Source organism: Aspergillus piperis (assembly GCF_003184755.1).
Source record: "Aspergillus piperis CBS 112811 unplaced genomic scaffold BO85scaffold_4, whole genome shotgun sequence".
NCBI lineage: Eukaryota > Fungi > Ascomycota > Eurotiomycetes > Eurotiales > Aspergillaceae > Aspergillus > Aspergillus piperis.
In genome coordinates, this window is record NW_020291594.1 from 1,434,250 (window position 1) to 1,456,300 (window position 22,051).

At 48.9% G+C, this 22,051-nt stretch overlaps 6 protein-coding genes across 6 annotated transcripts; 1 reads left to right on the forward strand and 5 right to left on the reverse strand.

Moving 5' to 3' along the window:
- Nucleotides 1-1,125: 1,125 nt before the first annotated feature.
- BO85DRAFT_447112 (putative vacuolar segregation protein (Pep7)) lies at nt 1,126-3,922 on the reverse strand. Its single transcript, XM_025659651.1, has 6 exons — nt 3,502-3,922; nt 3,403-3,425; nt 2,846-3,339; nt 2,413-2,787; nt 2,142-2,361; nt 1,126-2,072 (listed from the first exon to the last, which is right to left on the reverse strand). The coding sequence occupies exons 1-6, from the start codon at nt 3,784-3,786 to the stop codon at nt 1,433-1,435; spliced, it is 2,037 nt and encodes a 678-aa protein (XP_025518471.1). The 5' UTR covers nt 3,787-3,922; the 3' UTR covers nt 1,126-1,432.
- Nucleotides 3,923-4,323: 401 nt separating this feature from the next.
- Nucleotides 4,324-10,546, reverse strand: BO85DRAFT_457374 (ion-transporting P-type ATPase SPF1; the record flags this gene model as incomplete). The annotated part of the gene is made up of 8 exons (XM_025661511.1): nt 4,324-4,753; nt 4,813-4,949; nt 5,003-8,233; nt 9,276-9,616; nt 9,673-9,737; nt 9,796-10,178; nt 10,227-10,331; nt 10,394-10,546. The coding sequence occupies 8 exons, from the start codon at nt 10,544-10,546 to the stop codon at nt 4,324-4,326; spliced, it is 4,845 nt and encodes a 1,614-aa protein (XP_025518472.1).
- Nucleotides 10,547-10,980: 434 nt separating this feature from the next.
- BO85DRAFT_447116 (uncharacterized protein) lies at nt 10,981-11,357 on the reverse strand. Its single transcript, XM_025659652.1, has one exon. It carries the CDS (start codon nt 11,263-11,265, stop codon nt 11,041-11,043), a length of 225 nt encoding a protein of 74 aa, XP_025518473.1. The 5' UTR covers nt 11,266-11,357; the 3' UTR covers nt 10,981-11,040.
- A 4,871-nt stretch (nt 11,358-16,228) lies between these two features.
- On the reverse strand, nt 16,229-17,792 carry BO85DRAFT_416081 (uncharacterized protein; the record flags this gene model as incomplete). The annotated part of the gene is made up of 7 exons (XM_025657719.1): nt 17,542-17,792; nt 17,384-17,488; nt 17,099-17,317; nt 16,910-17,052; nt 16,783-16,850; nt 16,690-16,720; nt 16,229-16,634 (listed from the first exon to the last, which is right to left on the reverse strand). Exons 1-7 carry the CDS (start codon nt 17,734-17,736, stop codon nt 16,229-16,231), a joined length of 1,167 nt encoding a protein of 388 aa, XP_025518474.1. The 5' UTR covers nt 17,737-17,792.
- A 633-nt stretch (nt 17,793-18,425) lies between these two features.
- Nucleotides 18,426-20,315, forward strand: BO85DRAFT_366448 (putative amino acid permease; the record flags this gene model as incomplete). Its single annotated transcript, XM_025655779.1, has 6 exons — nt 18,426-18,545; nt 18,611-18,795; nt 18,863-18,942; nt 19,010-19,020; nt 19,099-19,468; nt 19,531-20,315. 6 exons carry the CDS (start codon nt 18,426-18,428, stop codon nt 20,313-20,315), a joined length of 1,551 nt encoding a protein of 516 aa, XP_025518475.1.
- A 121-nt stretch (nt 20,316-20,436) lies between these two features.
- On the reverse strand, nt 20,437-21,669 carry BO85DRAFT_447122 (GLTP domain-containing protein). The gene is made up of 4 exons (XM_025659653.1): nt 21,421-21,669; nt 21,303-21,361; nt 21,124-21,242; nt 20,437-21,009 (listed from the first exon to the last, which is right to left on the reverse strand). The coding sequence occupies exons 1-4, from the start codon at nt 21,545-21,547 to the stop codon at nt 20,715-20,717; spliced, it is 600 nt and encodes a 199-aa protein (XP_025518476.1). The 5' UTR covers nt 21,548-21,669; the 3' UTR covers nt 20,437-20,714.
- Nucleotides 21,670-22,051: the final 382 nt, after the last annotated feature.

Genomic DNA, 22,051 nt, shown 5'->3' on the forward strand with positions numbered 1-22,051 from the left:
ACAGCACTGTGTACTGATCGACGAGAGAAATACACGGAAAGAAATGTGCGAACAGACAGACCAGACAATCAGGCAGAACAATCAATGTGCCTTACCGCCGATTTAATAGTTCTAGCACTATCGAGGGGCAAAAAGAAAAGGTGAATGAAACCCACTTAGAACCATGTATGTACCCACTCAGGTACCCGACTAAGTGTATGTATGTGTGTGCGAAGAAGTCCGACAAGGAAGCAAAAGAGAGCAGCAACACAACAAATACAAAATAGAAAAAGAATGAAAGCCCGTGGGCTATCCGACAATTATCAACAAAGACATTACATTACCCTCCTTTCTCCCTTCTTCCAGATTCCCTCCCCATTTCCATCTCTCTTTTCCACCCCCAAAAAGCAACCTCACGACGTAGCACACAAAACCACATATGCCACGTGTATACCATCCACTGGGTGTCTCTCCGTCTCTCCGATTCGAAAATTGGCCACCAACCTAACAGTGACATTCCCTGCTCTTACCTCACAAACCGGGGTTGTGTGGAAACTGCATTTGTCCATCATACTATTATTTTTATTATCATTACCATTATGGCCGGCTGGCTAGGATCGGGGGTGGAAGGGAAGGGAGGGGGTTGGGATGTGGGTAACGTATTGGGTATGGTACTTTTTAAGTTCCCTTCCCGCACTCCATCCAGCCGCTTGATTTGCTGGGGGGGAGGGAAATCCAAAGTTGGGCTGGGCTGGGTTGGGTTGGGCTGCCGGTTACTCCGCGTGGCGTTGCATAGAAGAAACTAGACTAGCTCGGTCATCAGTATTGAGGGAGGAGGTTTCGTGTTTCTTGTGCTACGGTGCGACTGCTTTTATGCTATGGTATCGATCGGGGACCTCTCTTGGGCATAGGAGGGGCGCTTGCTTGCTTGCATGGTTTGGTTTCGGGTAGGTCGAATTCTCCTAGTGCCACGATTGTCTCCCGACTTAAAGATGAACATGTCAACTGTAACTTCTCCACTCCGGATGACGAACCTGATGGGAACAATATTCTCAGCCTTGGGACTGTGTGGATAAATTGGAAAGAAGGTCGTCTACGGCATCTCGTTTGTGCGATTTCGAAAGCAATATTATCTACGAGAACTAAGATGACGCTGCTATTCCTGGTATTGAGCAAGTCGTTGGATAGTACAAACTTGAGACATCCAGAAGGAAGGAATAGGGCAAAGAAAACGGAATTTCATAAGTATATACGATCATATGCATACAACACAACGCCCATGCTATGCAACTTTCATCATTGAACCAATCCGCAAACGCCGCGCCCGCGCTGTGGCCAAGATCATATATAGATAAAATGCTGTCAAAAGGGACTGGCATTGTGGTTGCAGCCAAAATGGTAATAGCGAGCAATGGAATGTCAAGCGAAGAATTCCGGTCTTCCACCAAAATCTTCAGGCTTGCTGATGAGCACCGGTGTAAACGCCCTCAAAGTCCAAGCCGTCCAGCATTCCGTTGACTCGATCAATCTCTCGGGTGAGATCTTCGATGTTCATAGCAAGACTGCTAACCTCATCGAACTTGCGGCGTCTGTTTGCATCCGCAATCATTTCTGATACGAAGAACTTCTGCTCTTCCAGTACGATCAGCCGCTCCCGAAGCGACTTTTCTTCGGCTTCCAGTGCGGAAACCGCGCTGCTGGTGTCACTAGCGAGACTAGCATTGCTGCCACTAGCAGCAAGATTGCCGTATTTTATCGACGCAAGAGCGGATCCCTGCCGTCGAGGGCCACCGAGTGAGCCGTTGCTAGGGCTAGGGCTAGCGGGGGAGCTTGTGGAGTTCGACAGTCCCCCGTTGGGAGATGCATGTTTGAGGACTCTGGGTAAGGATTTGAGAGGGAGCATGTGAAGGTGAAGGAAATTGCTGGCTTGTTGGTATATAGCCTTCTGTAGTCGCTGTTGGGTGGGGGAATCTGTCTGCATATCGCGAACTCGGCGAGCAGCGACGTCATATTGGGCAAACGAATCTGTCAATCGTTTACGGACCTTTGAAGCCTCTGCAATCTGCGCAGAGGATGGAGGCCGCCTGGGATCTCTGGGATAGTTATTGGATGTTAGTGGTCGCTGGATCTTGTTGTGGGCTTATAAATATGAAAGTACATACTGCAAAGCCCCCAGTATTTTCTGAAATTTAGGGAGCAAAATCCGAATGCCTCTCTCGAACTGGGTGAGATTTTCATATGCTCGCACAGCCGGCGGCTTCCTCATAATGTCGGCTTCGAAGTCTCGCCGGTCGAATAAGGTCGAACGGCACTCCTTACAGAGTCTGATATCGACGTTAATCACGCCCGTGCGGGGCGACTTCTCTGCTGGTGTTTTTGCAACTATGTCCAGTCAATAACCGAAAGATAGGTAGTTTCGCAGATCTGACATACGGGGTGAAATGCTCAAAGGGACCTCCGTGGAACATGCAGTTGCTGGATCACCACATACGACTCGCCCGCAAGTCCTGCAGTGGTGTCTTCTAAAAGTGTAGCTGGTAAAGTCTTGCTGGCAGAACGGACACCGGGACACACTTGAGTCATCCTGCCAACTCACTATAGTTTGCTCAAGGGCTTTTCGTTGATCACCCTGCCATGAGATTGACCACAATTTATTCGTGCTCGACTGAATCTGCTCTGCAGGCAAACTTGCAAGCAGCTGCGTCAGTCGAGTCAAGCGTTTCTCCAAGCGAGAAATTTCCAGCAAGTCCTTGTCAACTGTCTGCTTCCTCATCGCTTTGAACTCACTCATGCGGTCTCTCACCAGCCCTGGAACAGAGTTAATCCCATGCCCATTGTGGTTATTCAAATAGAAAAGAGGCCCTACCATTGTGATCGTTATAGCCCTCCCTCGACTTGTAGCAAGTTTCACAGACCCTGCACCATAGTCCCCTGACTGGTTCATGTTGGGCCGACCTGGATAGCTTCATCTGATACATAGTATGATCCTCACAAAACAGTTTTCCGCATTTGCGACAATTGACACAACCATTTGTAGCATTGAGTCGTTTTCCACACGACGGTTCCAAGCACACATCGTAAAGGGTGCGACCCTGCCAGTGATCCCTCGTTATAACGTCGTCCGGGTCGAGTGCTCTCGGGGGTTCAGGCGGATGCGCCGGGAGAGGTCCAGAGGGCCGACTGGGACCCGCAAAAGGATGTATATTCTCATTGGATTCAAACACGTCCAAGCCTTTGAGCTTTTGGTTTAAGACTGCGAGTGGCTGGAATCGCTTGGCTTTATCCATCTGGGTTTTGAACCAGTCCTTGACTTCATCTTGCCGATCGTCTTCCAGGTTCTGGTGCACGTCATCGAGGTGTCTGAAAATCGTGTTAATCGCATGTACAAAGGGAAACAGATATCGCGAGCGTCAAGCGAGGTACCTATTCAATTGCAACAGTGTCACCTGTTGCTTTTGTCAGCATGTCTGGTAATGATTGAAACGGAATCCCGATAAGAGACTTGGGTAGGACAGGTCATACCATCTCCTCACTGCAGATCGGACAGGCTAACTGAGCTCCGGCAGCTGCCGGAGCAGCAGGAATGGAGGTAGAACCATTTTCGAGGGAAATGCGCGACGTAAGATCCTGAGCTTCGGAGGAAACTTGCGATGTGGAGGCTTGTGAATTCAGGGAAACGCTGCTGGCGGACGGTGATAAGGTGAGATGTCTTGGATTGTTGGGCTGCGGAGACGGGAATAATGCCGATGGAGAACGAGCGTTCGCGGGGCCAAGAACACGACCTCCACCCAGCGTCCTCCGGGGCATGATGACTGGAATTTAAGAGAGCATGAGAATCGGAATCCCACAAGGGGTCACAGACCGTAGGATCAGGGGACTGGCGGATGAAAGGGGAGTCTGTGACTTCAGCCTTGCCCGGGGGTGGAGCTTAAGAGGGGGGAAAGACAAGAAGGGAAGGGAGCCGAGAGTGCCAGGCAAGCACCAGCCCAGCGTCAGGAGTTAATCCGCAGCTTATCGCCCGCCGACATATTGTACACCTGAGGCATCAACACCCGCCATCATGATTATCCCCACAGTTCAGTCTGCGCATGTCTGGATCGCTCACTAGTCGCGGCTGATTGATTACTGGTACTGCCATCCTGCATGTACGAGAATTGTCTTTGACATTGACACCCTCTATCTTTATAAAAGATAACCTAAACTTACAGCTTGCTCTCTATGAACATCCTTCAATATTAGCAAGGTCTCACACGCCTTGCTTTCAACCAACAGCACCTATATATCTAGACAAGAAATGCAACTACTCTAACCAGCCATGGTCTATATCTCTTGCCTCTAATGGGCCTACTGCTGCCCAGCCTCCTTTTGCTTACGCTCCGCCTCCCGCTTCAATTGGTCAGGCCGGCGCACAGCGATATCCTTCGGCCGGAAATCACTGAACAGCGTCTTTAGCACATTTTCAATGAGCCAGCATCCCGCGTAATCGATAATCATCAGAACAGTCAGTGTCAGCTTGAACTCGGTGCTGAATGGGACCAGGCGGAGCTTCTCGTTCAGTTCAGGCACGAATTCGGTTGCACAAGAAAAGGCGACACCAGATGCCGCAACCAGACCCCAATACATAGCCTTGTTCTCGCGAATGGACTCTCTGAAGGGGCGGCCTTGGTAGTTGATCGAGAATGTCGAAATCTGCTGGATAAGCTGCAAAAGATAGATGGCGCTGTTGAGGAGCGACGGCTCAAACTCTCCCTCCAGATCAACGTCGGATTGTCTCCTGCGACCGAGTCAATTATAAACACTACAGGACCTATACCAAAGCAGATGGGAACTCACGGCTCAATGCTGTATACATAGTTCGACAGGTAAATCAAGGTGGCAATGTGGATGGCGAACTGGCCGAGCACGGAGCCGATGATGTACACGTTGAAGATGTTTGGCTGAGGGCGCTCCTTCGACAGACCTTCAACAGACTGCAGTAGATAGTTAGTGTCAGGCATCTCTAATGTGATTCTTAATCGCCTACCTTTGCACGAGAGATTGACAGGAAACAGACACTCATCAGCATACCGCTGATAGTCACCTGACCGTCACCAAACTTGATACCGTCCAAGTAGATAACACTCAGACTGTAGGCACTGATCAAACAGTTCAAGGCAAGGATCTTGTACATCTGAATCGTTGCGACCAGTGTGCAGCGACCCTGACGCAGAATGTTGGGAATAGCAACGACATTTGCCAATTTGCTGGTAAAGGGTGCAGCGACAGAGGCATCACCGAGCTTGAGGGTCGGGGGTTCGTTCTCGTCCAGCTCCTGCTCCATCATGGAAGTAGTAAGCTTATCGGCAAACCCGGCAGCTGCCACAGAGGCTTGTTGCTGGCGCTGCTGATGAGGAGTCAAGTTGGAATTCGATTGCTGCAGAGCACGTGCACCAGGAGACGTGATGGTGGGAATCGCCTCTGCTTGGGCCGGCGCGGACTGGACGGTGGTACCCTTACGCTGCGCTTCGCGTTCCATGGCCTTTTGATAGTGCGGGTTGCTAGGACCTGGAGGGTAAAGGTGTGCAATTTGCACAGGCACGGGCGGAGCCGGCTGGTTGAAGCGCTGCATCATGGAAACCTGCTTCTCGTAGATTTCCTTCATTTTCGTTGTCCGATAGTGCTCAGCAATCTTTGTGAGATCCTCAGGGGAGCCATTCAGGAGTGCAACACCGACATGGGCTTGCTTCAGGGCACCGACATCGTTCGTTCCATCACCGCACATCAAAGTCGTATAACCAGCATCCTTGAGACCAAGAAGAATGTCCTCCTTCTGTTTGGGGGAAACGCGAGCATAGACCCAAGTGTGACGAAGGAGGTCAGGAAGTGCCTTCTGGCCCTTAAACTTGGCCAAAGCGTAGCCCGTGACACAGATATCGTTGGTTTCCAAGATACGGCGATCGAGATCCTGGGTGGGATCAACATCAATATTGAGCTTGTCGTCGATACTGCGCCAGACCAGTCTGGTCCCTGACGTGTCGTGTTCGGGAGCGTCAAGGATCAATACATCACGATCCACAATTTCAACTTGGCGAGCAACGTGCACGGCAGTCAGAGGATTGTCACCAGTGATCATGACGACACGGTGGCTGCTCTCGTTGAGCATACGAACGGCTTTGATGGCGTCATCCTTCAGGGGACACTGCAAGACGAGGAAACCGGCGAAGATCAGGTCAGATTCCACCTCTTCCCTGGTGTAGTTGTTGATACGAGTGCGAGTGAGTTCAGCTTCATGAGAGAGATACTTGTAAGCGAGGGCAAGGACACGAGCGCCGTTACGAGTGAAGTACTTGAAAGTTTCCTCGTAGTTCGGCGGGGTGTCGATAAGCATAGATCTAATGGTTTCGGGGGCACCCTTGACACCGACAAAGGTAGATTTGACCTTCTTGTGCGTGCTGCGATCATCGGAGACAATCGTGGCGATGGTACTCTGACGCTTCAGTGCGGAAGAGAACTGGAATCGTCTGATAACCTGGACGGACTCGGGAACCCGAGAAGCCGTGGCCGAGACCTTGCCGGTCAGGGTGTCATTCTTTCCTAGTGTCCAGCCAAGCCATTTCAGCGTGGCCTTTTCCATAGGGTCACCAACAACCTCGCCCTCATCAAGCTTCACGAGTGCGTGAGCGCTTGCAAGAACCAGAGACGTATCGAGTCCGACATCGCTGCTCTTGGCGAGTTCAGTATGGGCACCATCTTTCTCAACCTTTGCGCCCGCCTGACCAAGAGTCAGACCGGCAACACCGTCGACGACAAGATCCTCCCCGGTCAAAGTACCGGTTTTATCAAAGCAGGCAACATCGACCCGGCCGGCGAAAGGAATTCGAAAAGGCTCAGTGCAAAAGATAGCAAACTTGCTCAAAGCGGCCAGACTAGTGTTGACAGCAAGGCTGAGCTCCATAGGAAGTTCAGGAGGAACGACACTAGTGATAATGAGGACACAATCCAGGAGCAATTTCGACCTCTTGCGATCCTTTGCCACACCCTCCTGCCAAACATACCATGAGGCGGCAATGGCGAAAATAAGCAGGAATAGAATAAAGAGCAGTGCTTCCACGTTGTTGGCAGACACCCGCTCGGTTGAGTAGATCATGGTACGCACGAGACTGCCCTGGCTTGTTTCGAAACCGGTTTTCACGACAACACCAAGCGCACCAGAATCGGGCGTGGGAAGGATACCGGAACCATCGTGAGACTTGGCAATATCGTCAGATGTGGTGTTTGCATGAGTAATCTGCAAGACTTTGGTTCCACCGTGTACGAATGCGTTTTTGTCCAATCCATCCGGTTCGATCAGATCGTCGCCAGGCCTCAGTTGGACGGACTCCTTCAGAAGTGGTGTACTCTCACCAGAGAGCATAGCCTCGTTAACGATAACACTTCCTTCGATCAAGAGAATATCACACGCCACACCGCTGTCTTCCTTGGTTCGGTTAACTGACATCAAGTCACCGGGCAAGAGCTTGTCACTGGTAGTCTTCTGCCATTGTTTCTCCCGGAAGACCCAGACTTCATACGGCTTAATACTCATTCCCCGGAACTCATTGAGCGTCCGCTGGCGCTGCCACACCACCGTGCTCTCAAACATGACAAGCATGAAGAGGGTAAACAGAGAATAGTACCAGTACTCGTCCAACATCCACAAACCGACGCAGAAGATTTGGAAAACGAAGAAAGGCGCAACTGCGTGCTCCTTCCAAAGTTCCACAAAACCCGGCACGGGAATATCAAACGTGTTATCGCCATAGTGGTGCTGAATACGCTCGACCTCTTCCTTGGTGGTCAAACCTTGGGTCTTCTGGAAGGTCTTGAGGGCAGGCTTGGGCTCAGCGTCGAGGACGTAGGACAAGGGGGCGAAGCATCGGCGTTCAGGGTAGTAAAGAAAGCGGCGCTTCTGAAACAGGAACGAGACCGTCTTCTTTCCACCCCTAGTGTCGAAGAGCAATGGGCAGACCTCAGCCGAACCAGCATTAGCTGCGGGAATCACCTTGATAAGCCGAGCGGAGTCGATCGATTTAGCCTTAGTAGTGGTGAACAGTGTTTGGATATCGATGTTCCAATTCGTCATAAGCCACAAAAGCGACTGGACCGTGATAATGGAGCCAGCATACACAAAGGTCCATTCTTGACCTTGAATGTATGTATCGTAGCGTTCAGGGGAGAGATAGAAGGCGAAGAATGCAGGCCAGATGACCAGGAACGGCCATACATACGTGTGCAACTGAGTGGGAAGGGGGTTATGGAGAGAGGAGTATTTGATCTGGGGATCTTCGACGAGTCCTGGCCTGGGCATCATCAACTTGTCAGTAAGCGGCCGGTCAATGCACGCGATACAGCGAAAGGTGTCTCGACTCACATGGTGACACTCGAATGACCACGACGCGGGCCAGACGACGCGAACTTGAGAAACCAAGAAAGCTTCAATAGACCATAGGAAATAAAGGGCCCAAAGCCTTGAAGCCACCAGTATATCTCCGAAGTGCAGGTCGAAGAGGAAAGCGCGAAGAAGCCACCTCGACAGTATAATTTTGGGATTCGCCGCCGAGGATTGAACGTACGGAAGGCCCCGTTGCTCGCGATTGGTCGCCGCCACGTGCCGGGACGGAGCTTGGATTTTCCCGACTTTCGCTGGTTCCGATAAGCAGGCAATCCTGATAGCAACTACTACTAACTACTAATGATTACGGAGTTTCACTCCGTATGCTGATAAGAGTGATCCGTTCAGATGGTGAGGACTTGACTATTTTGTCCAGTTTGCAAATCGAGCCTACGCTACTCAAGTCCGTCGTCTTTGTTTAGCGAATTGGCGCTGAGGTGCTACGTAGAAAGTCACCGAAGCTTCAGCCTCGGGCTTTAGGCCTAGCTAATACTCGTGATAGGCACTGGTAGCTAGAGATATGAAGACACCAAGATGTGCACGGAGTTCTCGTAGGTTCTTTTCACATCAGATAATGATCATCTGATGTTTAACCCTCAACACTGAAAGCCATGGGTTCAGTTGCTCTATTGTTAAATCCAGTTCGGGACCATGACATGTGATAGATTACTATCGTTAACATCACGATGCGAAGCAGTCAAGATGGTTGTGCCGGAGCTGAGAATGGATTATGCCGCATAGCCTTTTCAAGTAATTGTCTGATGACGCGAATACCACCTACGATATGGACAATGAAAATACTATAACTTATCAAGATTATAGATTAAATAGCATAGAAGATCAACTTCTAGGCCTCATCCGTCGTGACAACAAATGACTTATGCACATTGACCCCGTCCCAAGCGCCTGGCTTCGGATTGAGATTTTCCTGACTGCTGTGCGGGCTTCCCTGAGCTGTTTGCACGGTCGTAACAATAGCCCTAGTGTCGTCAGGGTTCAGATCCGGACGCCAGAATTTGGTCGAGTTTGTGGTATGTTCGCTTCGCGAGGCATGTTGACCGTTCATACTTGAGAGCGGCATACTTCCGGAGGTTTTCTTACTGCGTGTAGGAGCGTAGCTGGTTCCGCCCAACCAGCGGAATAGAGGGCGAAGGGTGACGAGGCAACCTGCTGTAATCCCGAGGCCCGCTTCGACATTGGACCATATAGATATTTGAGTCGTTGCATCTTTGCTCTCATTAGCGTTACGAAGCCTGGTAAGTGTGGCTGACTGTCAAACTTACAGAGGAACTCGGCGTCTTTGTAGGTGGGAAGGAAAGGGATACGGACGATGACACCTGCGCTGGCGCTATTGCGAGTATTAGCAAGCGATCGTGCATGAATGGTTTATGTCCAATCCGTCTTACATGCAGCCCAAGCTCAGGATACCCGCCAACGCGGCTTTGGTTTGGCGACTCATTTGTAATTTCCACACCAGGAAAATAGGTAACAATCCAAGTGTGAAATCGCAGATCATCGCAGTGACACTGTATACGTAGGCAATATCGAGGAGATTATCAATAGACATGCAGTGCCCGGGTTTGGTGCGTTGCCAGAAGTGTGACACCGGTTTGCACTCGAAGGTTAACATAAACCAGAATACGAGGCCCACGATGATCGACACGCCTACCACACACCATAAGAGGATTGTGTGTACTCTGGAAACAGTAAGACGGAGGAGGGCCAGCGCAATGGAAATCCTGGCGACAACAACTGTCACGACGTAGCTCGTTTGACCTAGCCACCACCACTTCTCAATGTAAGCGAGAGAACTCGACATGATAGTCAGTGTTCTTACAAAAAGGGCGGTTTCAAGATAGCCGTCTTCCAGTTGCTCGAGTTTCTGGCCCATGCCGTACAATGAGCCAGTAATGCCACACAACGCAAACAGAATATTCAATCCCTTATAGTAAATCAATGTTAACATTAACATACTCTCTTGCAAGAAGCGCCGATAGTACATACCATAGCGAAAACCATCAGCGCATCATCCCACCCAAATGCGCGCACCAGCCGCAGCCGAACGAAACATCGTAGGCATACGGCAATGAAGGATATCCCCAAGAAAACCACAGTAACGATGAATATTGACTCACTGCGGCCCTTGAATTCGATCATGGTGGAGCACACAGCAGCGTGAGTGCTACAGTCAACGAAGGTCGCAGGCTGGAATCGGGTGACATTGTCTCCCCTGGTGTGGGAGGAAGAGAGTGTGAGGCAGCCTAGGCCGGGGTAACTGTCATTTAAGTGGATATATAACCCAACTGGCAACCGTTTTAGGGGTAGCCTGGAAGGGGGAAAAGGTTCGACGCTAAAAGGCTGGTCCACGCATAAGATTCTTAACAAAGTACCGTCTGCTCAGCACAACCGCCCAATGACGAGAAAGCTGATAGTCTCCGAAATGCCGATGGAGCCCGGGTCTAAGTCTAAATGCTGCCATGTGGAGAGGACTGGATTCTCTGCTTGCCATCGAGGATCACTCCAAATGTACGGCATTTGTTCTGGTGCTACGGAGTACGTGGGTTAGACTTTTCATGTAAGAGCTAGTAGGAGGGACAGAGAATATCGGCTGTCGGGTCAGTAGCCAGCCGCCTGTGATCTGGTACCGAGGTCTATAGTGGCGGACGCTGAAAACTGAACAACAGGCTAATTGTCTGGCACTTTTGCTCGTCATGATTCCACATTAGTCTATCTGGAATCTGGATACTATCATCGTATGGAGCCTTGACACTGGATCCTATAGGATAGGAAACAAGATCCATTGGATCGACCCTTAGGCAGCTTGAAGCAGCCATTTCGTGTGCCTTTGCCAGTAACGGCAAATGTACCTGGGCCATAGCGGAGTCCATAGGGACAGAGTGGGTGCTTGGTTCCGAGGTGGGTATTCGGTGACAGTCACTTGCTCTCCGTTTGAAAGATCGAAAAATGAATTCATGTAGGAGAGGAACAATCGGCTATGTGCTATGCCGACTGCACCAGAGAGCAGGTGGGCTGCGTGACATGTTTGGGCGCTTTGGGATTTAGCCCACCTGGGCTCCACCCTGCCGCAGCAACGTTTGCCCCAAGGGGCCTGGGCGCGATGAATACCAAGAAAAGATTACATGATAATATTTGGCAACTGAAGTGTGTTGTGCGCAGAAACAATAGACGATGAACAACAATTCTCTTTTTATCTGTTGGACCCTGCCAATTGGGTCTCTTTGAACCTACGAGAATGAAGGGAAGACAAGACCCGGTGGACTCTGCAGAAAAATGAGATTGCCTCAAAAACCCCCGCCGCGTGAGGAATCCCTATCATGCATCCAGGTTATTGGTCTCCTAGAGACTTCCCTGTCATCATGCCTAGACTATTTATTATAGCGTGTGAGTCGGGCGTGGATCACCACAGCAAGCACATAATGTCGCCCACAATCCACCAAACTCGAAACGACAGAAAAGTATCCCCCATGGCTGCTGCACTCTACATTAACCGGCAAAGGATCTCCAATCCACTCCCGATGAGCAAGATGTCAATCAAGATAGAATCAAGATAGGGGCGAATCCGACGATTCGAAGAGCCAGGGCTTTGTCCTACCTTCGATAGAGTAATGATTGACCGGGATCTCATTGTTCTCATGGTGATCAGCGCAGTCCGCTTGTTTTACAACTTGCCTTCCTGGGAACAGAATGTGTTTGTTCTGGGCTCTAGAAATTCTAGATCCGTCCTTCCCGAAGATTTAGTCTACGGGAAAAAGCAAACGTTGGTTGCAATAGCTACAAAGTAGCACAAAGCATGTTGCTTTTCTCCTTCTCCTCTTCTTCCTCCTCCTTCTCCTCCTTCTTCTTATCCCTCCATGCCTAGGGTGTCCATAGCACCAGGAAACAATTAATCAGTCAGATCCACGTTTTGAACAAGCATTCCAAGAGTGTAAAGTAGCCAGAATGATGCTCCCGCTGGACACGGCACGGAAGTCGAAGTGTCGAAGGAAGGAAGGAACCGTGCGTGCCGAGATTCCCCCTCTTTGCCCTTTCATCGTTCGGCAAGCCAGCCCCAGTATCCCCACACCTATCCAGGCATCAGATGTTGCCGATCCAATAGTCGTGAAAAGGATGGAAAACTGCCACATTTCCGCAGTAACAGCAATATAATTAGCTACTCCCAGGCCTATTTTTCACGACAGATAATTGATTTCCCATCGTTGGTCAATATCAACGTACACCTCGCCCATCAAATCTCCAGCTGACATGGTCTTTCGTGTGGGAGACTGAACGGATATAGCATCATCTCTCATTTCGCTTAGGGCCTTAGCTCAGGAGTTCACGCTAACATGTCTAGCCCCAAGACTAACCGCCCACCTAAGGCTTCAGATTTTAGACGCCTTGCCAAACCCAGCTAGAGCTCCGATCGCACTGTAGTTCGCCATCTACTTTCCATGGTGCCGACCTGACCAGCTGGACCTGCCGATTTCCAGTGCCCAGTTTGGCTAAACAAAATCGGCCCCTACCGTCATGGGTACTATATCTATTTCGGGAATGCTTTGCGTCGATCATGCCAAAGTATCGGTGGTGATACCAATTTCAGTGCATGCTGTCATCCTATCTTAGCACTTGACGATGGAGCTAGCTCTGTGGAGATATTCTTCCAGGAACATGGTTCGGTCCGTCCATGGTTCAGAGGCACGGGTGGCAGCAAGAATAATCGCAGTTGAAACCACGGGTTGAGCTGCCCTGACATGCGAGAAATACTATCACATACGTCGATCAAAATAAATATGTAGCTTTGGAGGCTATTTTTGGTCGATCTTGTTAATTACTGTTGAGGCGACTACCTGTGTATGCGCACTCACGTGTCTGGCACTCAGGCCGCCCACACAAAAGACCTCTCCGGCTTTATTTTGTTAGAAGCACCTAGATAGCTAATTCAACAATCTATCAAAGCTTACATACATGCTGCCGGCATTTCCGAGCTCGTGAATACCCGAAAAGTTCCAGACTCCAACGCCAAGATATCTCGATCATCGTGTTCTTCCCACTGGTGCCGGATATATCCCGTTACGTGCGGCCCCGATGTTTAACCGTTGGCACCGGCTCATCCTCTATCACTTGCAGAGATATCTCTGGCTGACATCCAATGTCTGAAACGCTGGCTGTCAGCATGTTGTTTCATCCGATCGAGGGGTAACATCCCACCGACCCGTTAGCCGTCAAATATGGCTTTGGTGTCAGTCTATTTATAAAATCAAGGGAGTGGGGCCTATCTGTTATCAATGGTTATTAGATTCGCTCTTTGATAGGGATTAAATGCCATTCAGTGCGACTGCGAGGATAACCTCTCGGGGAACAACTACTTTTGTGGACACCATAGAGACGGACATATCAGGGATATCTCAATATTTCTTCATAGACGAGCTCAGTTTTATCGGAGAATAAAACCTGCCAAGGTTCATCTATCATTAGACTAATGAAAGAAGCAGGTTTTATGAGCTCCTCCGAACAGGACCGTATCCAATAGACGGATTTACAGACAGTAGTCTAGTTCAATTATGGAAAACAACGTGCAAAGAAGCCTGACATGAGGCTGGCACTGATCACTCATTACACCTCTCTCACGGTTTAAAATCAATGTAAGCGGGTCACAGTATCCCGCGCCCTATACTGAACAATTGCACATCAGGGTATGCGATTTTCCCCTAACGGCTTGTTCTTCTTGTTCTAGTTAGTGATATCGATAATCTTGAGGTCGTGTGCTATCCCGATATGCCTCCACGAGCAATCGCTTCGTCTAGATCGTGCCTCCTGAGACCCTCCAGCCATATCGTGTGCACGTACTAAAGCATTGGAGGATTGGTACCCTCGAGGCCTGACTTTTTCGTCGACCGATAGCTAACGACTGCAAAGGGGACTATTTAGCTCACAATCAAATCAGAAGCCAAAAACCTTAGACCTGTTTTACATACACATAGCTCATGTGGGATGTGAGCCTTGTCACTAATCTGCAAGAACTCTCACTGCTACGAAACAGAGTAACACCCAATTGCATCAATATCCCTCACCATATAATGTGTTGCAATAAATGATGTCCATCTTGAATAGCATCGAAGTGCGCTTTATATCATATCAAAGTTGATTATAAATTGTTAAATCTGAGAAATCAACCGCCCATGATGCATCAGCCCAAAAGGGATGATTCTGTACGAACAAGAGGAAGTAAAGACCTTGCCACAGACTAAGGAAAGCAAAATCGTGACTGCGATTTCTCGACTCGACGACGACATGATCAGAAGGTATCACCATTGAGACATACTGCCAACAAGCTATTGTATCCTGATCTACGAGTTGTTGGTGAAGGTTAGTGGTTTTGATCAGTGTTTGCTGAGCAAAGCATGAATCCTCATAATTGACTGCCCTGCAGCGAAGCAGAAACTGTGCCATACTGTAGTAGAAAGAACTCCGTCAGATGTTCATATCCTTTACTTTTTCAAAATCAAAATGTGAATATTTTGAGCATGCTACAAGGGTGGACAGTAAACAACTCGATTCGCTCTTAGTTAGGCCGCTATACTATGGAAAAAGGGTTCAAGGAATGTCTTGAGCGAAACTACGGTATTCTTCGGAAAGCCGTCCTTACAACCGAGTCCCCTTCGACGCAAGCAAGAAGCTAGCATGAAATGGCTTAGAGAATTCCAAATCCTTCCGGACAGATGACGTTATCTTGTTTTCAGTACCGGGAAGTAAGAGCCTTTTTAGGCCCGCGGGGGGCAGCATATATAATCCTAGACCACTCCTCTAGTGAAGCTTGTACATAAGTACAGCCTGTAAAGAGACATCAAAGCTTCGCTGATCATCATAAGCTGCGAATACGCTCAGCCTCATTTTGAGCGCCTAGCTAGCGTACTACAAAGCTGCGTAGAGAGCACAAGTGATGCTCGCTGCTCTAGCCTTTTCTGTGGTATTAGCTGCTGTTTACACCCGAATTTACCGAACTCGCAAACTAGAAGACAACCTAATCGAAACTAATCAAGTAAGTAGCAGGCTTTATACTAAGTGACTCAACAGTCGACATCATACATCGTTGAGCGATAATGAATGGCAGCTTTCTCACGTGCATACAATGTATCTTGTGATATGGGAAATGGGGGTGATAACCTAAATGAAGGACGTTCCCCAAAAGTCCTCGAGAAGACTTCACTAGCCCGGGTGAGGTGTTACCTTATGCCTCAAGAGAATGATACTCTGGAGGAAAGTCAAAATATGGAGTACAGAGTATAATAACAGCCATTAATTCGCTCACGGATGTAACCAGCCACTAGTGGATGATCTAGTGATGCTTTGTAGTACTAGTAGTAGTGTGGAGGCCTGACAGGGATCTGTGCTCCTAGATTTCCCTGAAACTTGGTTCTCAATGTAATCATGTAAGCCTTGTGATTTTACTACGTAGAGATCAGCTCCTTAGCCAATGCTATTTTGTAATTAGGGTTTGTTCTATTCCCAAGTTGTTGTTTTCGAATGGCTTCATCGTGACGGGGAGGGGGGAAGTGGAGATTAGAATCTCACCTATGTAGAGCTAAGCAGGGGATCCTCGCTAGCACCGACCCGCAGACACTCTGGCTTGAGCTGAGTCCACGTAATTGTACTGCCCAGGAAGAGAAAATATCCCTGCTTCTAAACGGGTTGTAATGGAAACAAGAGGCAGAAAATTTGCGCATTGTGTGCCCGTGCTGCACATAAGCATCAAAGCAATGTTCAGTCACTCGTCGTCATTTGCAAATGTTCCCCTTCCCTTAGTACCAATATACACATCTATTACCGCTATAAAAAGCATCATGATTGATTGTTATTGACTTCTACATATATATCCACCGTTTTCCTGACTCCATCAACCGGTGGCTGATCCTCTGTCAACCCTCTAGTGCTTTCTGTGCTCTCCGCATCATCCCTGTTTCTGCGAATTGTACCATCCTGTATGGTACCCAGTCCGTTCTGCGTCGTATCAAATCTAGAGACCAATTCAGTAGCTCGGAAGCCCGGAAATAAAGCAGAGCGTCTTCTCGCCCGAGAGCTGTAACCACCTGGGTTTCCGGATTTGGTTCTGGAACCTGTGGCTCCTTGAGTTGTGCTGAGTTCGATCTCGGACATATGCACGCCATTCAACCCGGTTTTGAGATTGCTGAGGATGCGATAGACCGAAGGCATGCAGGCTGCTATGATGCTGAGGTACATTATAAGTCTGCGATGTTCCAATATTAGCTGCGACCGAATAGGGTCTGATATTATCATCTCACTCGTTGCAAATGTCCACATTAACAATTGTCCCTGTGAAATGAATGTTAATCTTTCTGCTGCCTTTGCCGCGTTGAGCGTCCGGAAACACTTACATGTTGGATCGGTTGAATGTAGATATGTCGGAAGATACACCAGTTCAGTGATGCTGACCGCCACCACGCTTCATGATCATTAGTCTGCATTCAGCCATAAATATCTGGATGGACACAGTTCCCTTACACAAGTCTTGTGGTAAATGACGCGATGATTTGAAGACGTTTTTGCAATGTCATTTGCACGCTCCAAATCATGATAAGTGGAATCACCACCAGGGCCAAGTCCGTGAGGATGTTGATAATAATGATCGGGTAGTTAATAGCGCCCTGAATATGGTTAGGTAGGAATACTTTATACGATCACAAATCTTACCTGCCCGGCACACTGGCTAGGTAGATACTCCCAGCGCGGTCGGCATTGAAGAGCCGTGGCAAAAACTGCGAACACAGTCCAGATGCCGACAACTATGATGGTAATCATGTTGGCTCGTCTGATGCGCTGACCTGGTGTGAGCCTGTGAATCAATCGACAAGTGGACAGCTTTGAAAGTGAGAGGACAGGAATAAGAAGTAATTGAGCGGCATAGGTGAGCTGATACAAGCAACGAACAAGTAAGCATTAGGATCCATACCAGTAAGTGGAGGAAATACAGCTAACCTTGTTGTACTTGGAGAAGTCAGCAGTGGAAAGAGAAGATGCATGTTTCCCAAGCCCATGGTCAACTGCAAATTGAGTAAGTAGAGTTTGAATAAAAGCAATAATCTGGCAATAAGAAGTATTAGTCGTGCTCTCAGAGGGGATAACGGGCTTTGTACTAAGGCAATCCACAGAGGTGCATCGGTGCTTAAGAACATTGTCTCTGTATATAAGGCAGTTCCAAATTTGACGGCGACGATGATCAAAGTCACGAAGAAAAAAACAAAGGCCACGAGTGTGATTGCTGGGCCTCTGTTCCAGGGTGTTATTATTTCCAAGGGTGGTAGAAGCTCAGATGATGATGAAGATGGCATGGCTGTGGTAACATGCTAGAAAGAGCACTTCTAATATCGATGGTTCAAAGAGAAGCAGACAGATTGGGAACCAACAGGAACTCTTGCTACCTCCATATATAAATGCTCAATGTTACATCAGCGCTAAGGCTGGCAGGGATATGGTTCATTTACGACTGGTAAGAGTTTGCCATAACTGCAGGGTTTCGTTGGTTTCAAGAATCCAGTAAATATGTTAATTGCTATTTAATAAAACAACGACAAGGGCAGCTCTGGAGCATCCGGTCTAGATCAATCCGCCCTATGCGTAGTACTCAGACCAAAAATACATTAAAAAGATATCTGGGCCTATGTGAAACGCGCAATCAGTGTTGGTAGCGTAGCAATGAGAGACAAAAGGATAGAATCCCTGTTTAGTTCACATACCAGTCTGGCACTAATTCGGGATGGTGGCTACCACCTACAGTAGCTAAAGCCGCCGGCCGGTTACGATCAGGGATTAATATATCGCCCATGCTTAGTTACATCGCATAGAGCAATTAGCTTCGTCCACTAATTGTCCTAAATGCAAAGCTATCCCGCTCGATCTGTGTGTTCTGTGTTTTCTTTTTTATCCTTGACCTTCTGTTATTTTGCTTTTTCTACTGGCTTAACGTTCTGAAACGAGCATACTGCCCTATCTTGCACTTTTACTTCGATTATCGCGAATCATGGAATACGACAATAATCCAATAGGGCTGTCTAGTCCCGCAAAAGGGCCTCATGCTATGAGCATAGAGGATCCCCCACCCCCATCTTCCTATCAGTATCGAGGGAAACCACGACTTGAGGTGAGCAGATAATTTCTATATTGCTATAAACCTGTCTCATTTCACTGAGTGCTATAGTATTACAGAGATATCTCGGTTTCTTACCTATGCTAGCATTTGCCGCAACCCTACAAGCATCCTGGGAATCTTTAGGATCCAGTCTTCAGGCAGGACTTTTGAACGGTGGTCCAGTCGCAATTGTCTACGGCATGCTCCTATCCTTCGCTGGATCTCTATGCTTGACATTGTCTATGGCAGAGATGGCATCGATGTAAACATGGATTCCTACGACGAGAACATCATGTGTCACAATGTGTTCCTCTAACCGCTATACACAGAAACCCCGTTGCCGGTGCTCAGTATCACTGGACGTATGAGCTCGCGCCATTTGCACCTCGCTTCTTAAGCTTCATCCAAGGTGAGCCACTTCCTTTCTGACAACTGGCTTCGATTCCACTGGCTAATACGTGATTTCACCATGACAGGCTGGGTCACGGTAAGCCGCCAGTAAACCGATGCCGAAGTTAGTTGACAGTGAACACACTCTAATCAGACACCAATTCGTGAATACTAGGTCATAGCATGGTGGGCCAATGTCGCCGTTGGGCCATACCTAGTCGGCACTGAGATTCAGGGACTACTTGTGCAGAACTACCCTTCCTACGAGCCGGAAGGATGGCATGGGACTCTTTTAGTATTTGCAGTCCTCTTCCTGCCCTTGTTGGTCAACATCTTTGCGCGCCGCCTCCTAGCGCTGGTCGAAGTGCTATCAGGTGTCATCCATATCCTATCATACCCGGCCATCATGGTCGTCATGATAGTTTTAGGACAACGACACACGAACGAGTTTGTGTGGACAGAGTTCGTCACCGACCAGAGTGGATGGCACAACAAGGGAGTTATCTATTCAATTGGATTGCTGACAGCGGCGTTCACCCTAAGTAGTGAGTCCCCTTTACCTATCAAGCATTTCGCTGCATGCTAACCTTCGAAAATCTTCAAACAGGCTTCGACGGCGTCATCCACATGTCCGAAGAAGTCAACGACGCACCCAGAGCCGTCCCCCGCTCAATGGTCTGGGGATTATGCGTGAACGCCGTCCTTGCCTTCGGCTTCGCCATAGCCCTGTTATACACCATGGGTGACTTCCAGAAAGCCCTCGACTCCCCAACAGGATACCCCATCATTGAGATATTCTACGCACAAACCGGATCAAAAGCAGCATCCAGCGCAATGATGCTCCCGATCCTCCTCTCCGGCTGCTACTCCTCCTTCAACGTCCTAGCATCAGTCAGTCGGCTCACATGGGCGTTTGCTCGCGACGAGGGATTCCCCTTCTCATCGTTCTTCGCACATGTATCACCTCGATACAAGATCCCCCTGCGATCTCTTTTCCTAGTGACGACAATCACCGTCCTTATTGCCTTGATCAACATTGGTTCTTCGGCTGCATTCAATGCCGTCTTGTCGCTGGACACTCTCGCCCTTTATATCTCCTATTTGGTCCCGATTCTGTTCATGCTGATCAAGCGGGTTCGCTTCCCGGGAGAGATCCGCTATGGCCCGTTTAACTTGGGGAGGTTCGGTGTTCCGATTAATACTTTTGCCATGCTGTACGGTACTTATATTACGATATTCCTTCCGTGGCCTGAAACTCAGCCCGTCACGGCGAGCGGCATGAATTATGGTGCTCCGGTTTTTGGCGTCGCTCTGTTATTCGCGGTGATTGACTGGTTTGTTCGAGGACATAAGAAGTGGAATGGGCCCACAGTTATGACGGCGCCAAAGTAGCGCTAACGGGCTGTTGATTAAGGGATGGGAGCATCCTAGTGGGATATATAGTGTGGGCGGGGAATGGGTTGAGACGTCTGCGACGGATGATATGAACCACTACTACTGGGTTTCGGTTTCAGTTCTCTTTCAAAAGTGGGTTGTATGCTTGCATGCTGATAGGATAGCCATGATGATGATGACATGTCTAGAGATGACACAAAATAGACGATTATTTGTTCCAGCGTCCATCACAGAGTAGCTAGGACGATCTGGCCTCAGCAACCAATTTCGCGCGATTCAAAAATCTAGTTATCATGCAAGGAGTCTCAGACTCTTTAGAAAATATATACATCTTTAAAAAGCGCCCAGTAAATATGCCAGATATTCCTCACATTATGAACAAATGTTCCCCTATATCTACCACTTCGCCTCCTTACGGCCCTGGAACTCCTTCAGGATGGCGACGTTCTTCTCAAGAGCCACCACCTCGGCGTTCAGGGACTCGTTAACCTTAGCCTGGTCCTCACCAAGCTTGGCGTAGAAATCCTTGCGGTAGGGGGTAGCCGACATAGCAGCAGAGAAGATGGGCTTGATAACGAAGGAGTGGTGGGGCTTGAGGGTGTTGCCGTAGGCTTCACGGAAGGAGTCGGACAGCTCGGTGCTGCCGTTGTTCAAGTTGTGGCGGAGGGCCTGGGCGGTGAAGTCAAGACCTCTGTAGCATAGGACAAATTGTATATTAGCATGTGTAACTCAAGTGGCACGTATACAACGACTCAATAGCCGCTGGAGCACAGTGGGGAGGGGGAGGGTGGGTAGGTAGACATACCTGACAAGCCAGAGGAGACCTTCAGAGGCGACGTGCTTCTTGGTCTTCAGCTCGTTGACAACAAGAGCCTGGAGAGTCTCAGACTCAGCGGGGGCAGCCAGCTGCCTCTCCCTGACTTTCTGTGATAGAAGGTAAGCTTCCGATAGCATCTGACTGCGGGGTACTATGTATGTTCGAACCTTGATGTTGTTGGTCAAATCACTCTTGACAGGAGTGAAAGCCTTGGAGCCGAGAACATCTGAATGAAGAGTATCAGCACTGTCACTTTGTTATCAAGAGACGCGCCCAATGGCATACCGAAAAGAGTGGTGAGGGACTCGGCAGCTTCAAGGAACTCAGTGGTCGAGATGCCGTTGTCGTTGGCAGCATCGATCTTGACGTCCGCGAAGGACCTCTTCTGTTGGTCGAACCAGGTAGCAGACATGATGACTAGTGAAAAATAATATGAAGTCTAACAAAGGTAGAGAACAAATATGCGAAGAGGAAGTGAGCGATTTAAATAGATACAATCAGGGGGTCCAGGGGAAGGAAAAGGCAACGTGGAGGGGAAGGCGGCAGTTTAACAACAACGACAGGCGGCCTGTCACTCTCTCCCACTCTCACACACCGCCGGAAGCGGGACACGCAAGCGGTGAGGCCAATCAGCGGGTCCATTGCCCCTGATCAATCTATCCTTAGGTAAGACACGGCACAAACAGTACAAACTCCCTCTGCGCGGTCACGGGATGGGCAGCGACGTCATCGTGTCTGTTGGCCTGCTTTGTATACCCTGACTTGTTTACTCTCTAGAAGCTTCATCCTAGGCAAGTATGTCAGCGATAATAAGAGTATTAACCTATATAGTCTATATGCACATTGTAGCCTGATTAGTGTTGAGGCGTAGCTTTAGGGTTGTATACTATGTGACGGCTGTTACGGATGTCGCAAG

What these genes read in the sequence shown, in the direction of transcription:
- BO85DRAFT_447122 (XM_025659653.1), bottom strand. Translation starts at nt 21,547, where the DNA reads ATGTCTGCTACCTGGTTCGACCAACAGAAGAGGTCCTTCGCGGACGTC. An exon ending in ATTTGACCAACAACATCAAG is followed by an intron (nt 21,243 to 21,302) that starts GTTCGAACATAC and finishes CTTCTATCACAG; the next exon opens with AAAGTCAGGGAGAGGCAGCT. An exon ending in GGTCTCCTCTGGCTTGTCAG is followed by an intron (nt 21,010 to 21,123) that starts GTATGTCTACCT and finishes CCTATGCTACAG; the next exon opens with AGGTCTTGACTTCACCGCCC.
- BO85DRAFT_447112 (XM_025659651.1), bottom strand. Translation starts at nt 3,786, where the DNA reads ATGCCCCGGAGGACGCTGGGTGGAGGTCGTGTTCTTGGCCCCGCGAAC. An exon ending in CGATCTGCAGTGAGGAGATG is followed by an intron (nt 3,426 to 3,501) that starts GTATGACCTGTC and finishes CAAAAGCAACAG; the next exon opens with GTGACACTGTTGCAATTGAA. An exon ending in ACACTGTTGCAATTGAATAG is followed by an intron (nt 3,340 to 3,402) that starts GTACCTCGCTTG and finishes CACGATTTTCAG; the next exon opens with ACACCTCGATGACGTGCACC.
- BO85DRAFT_447116 (XM_025659652.1), bottom strand. Translation starts at nt 11,265, where the DNA reads ATGGCCCAGGTACATTTGCCGTTACTGGCAAAGGCACACGAAATGGCT.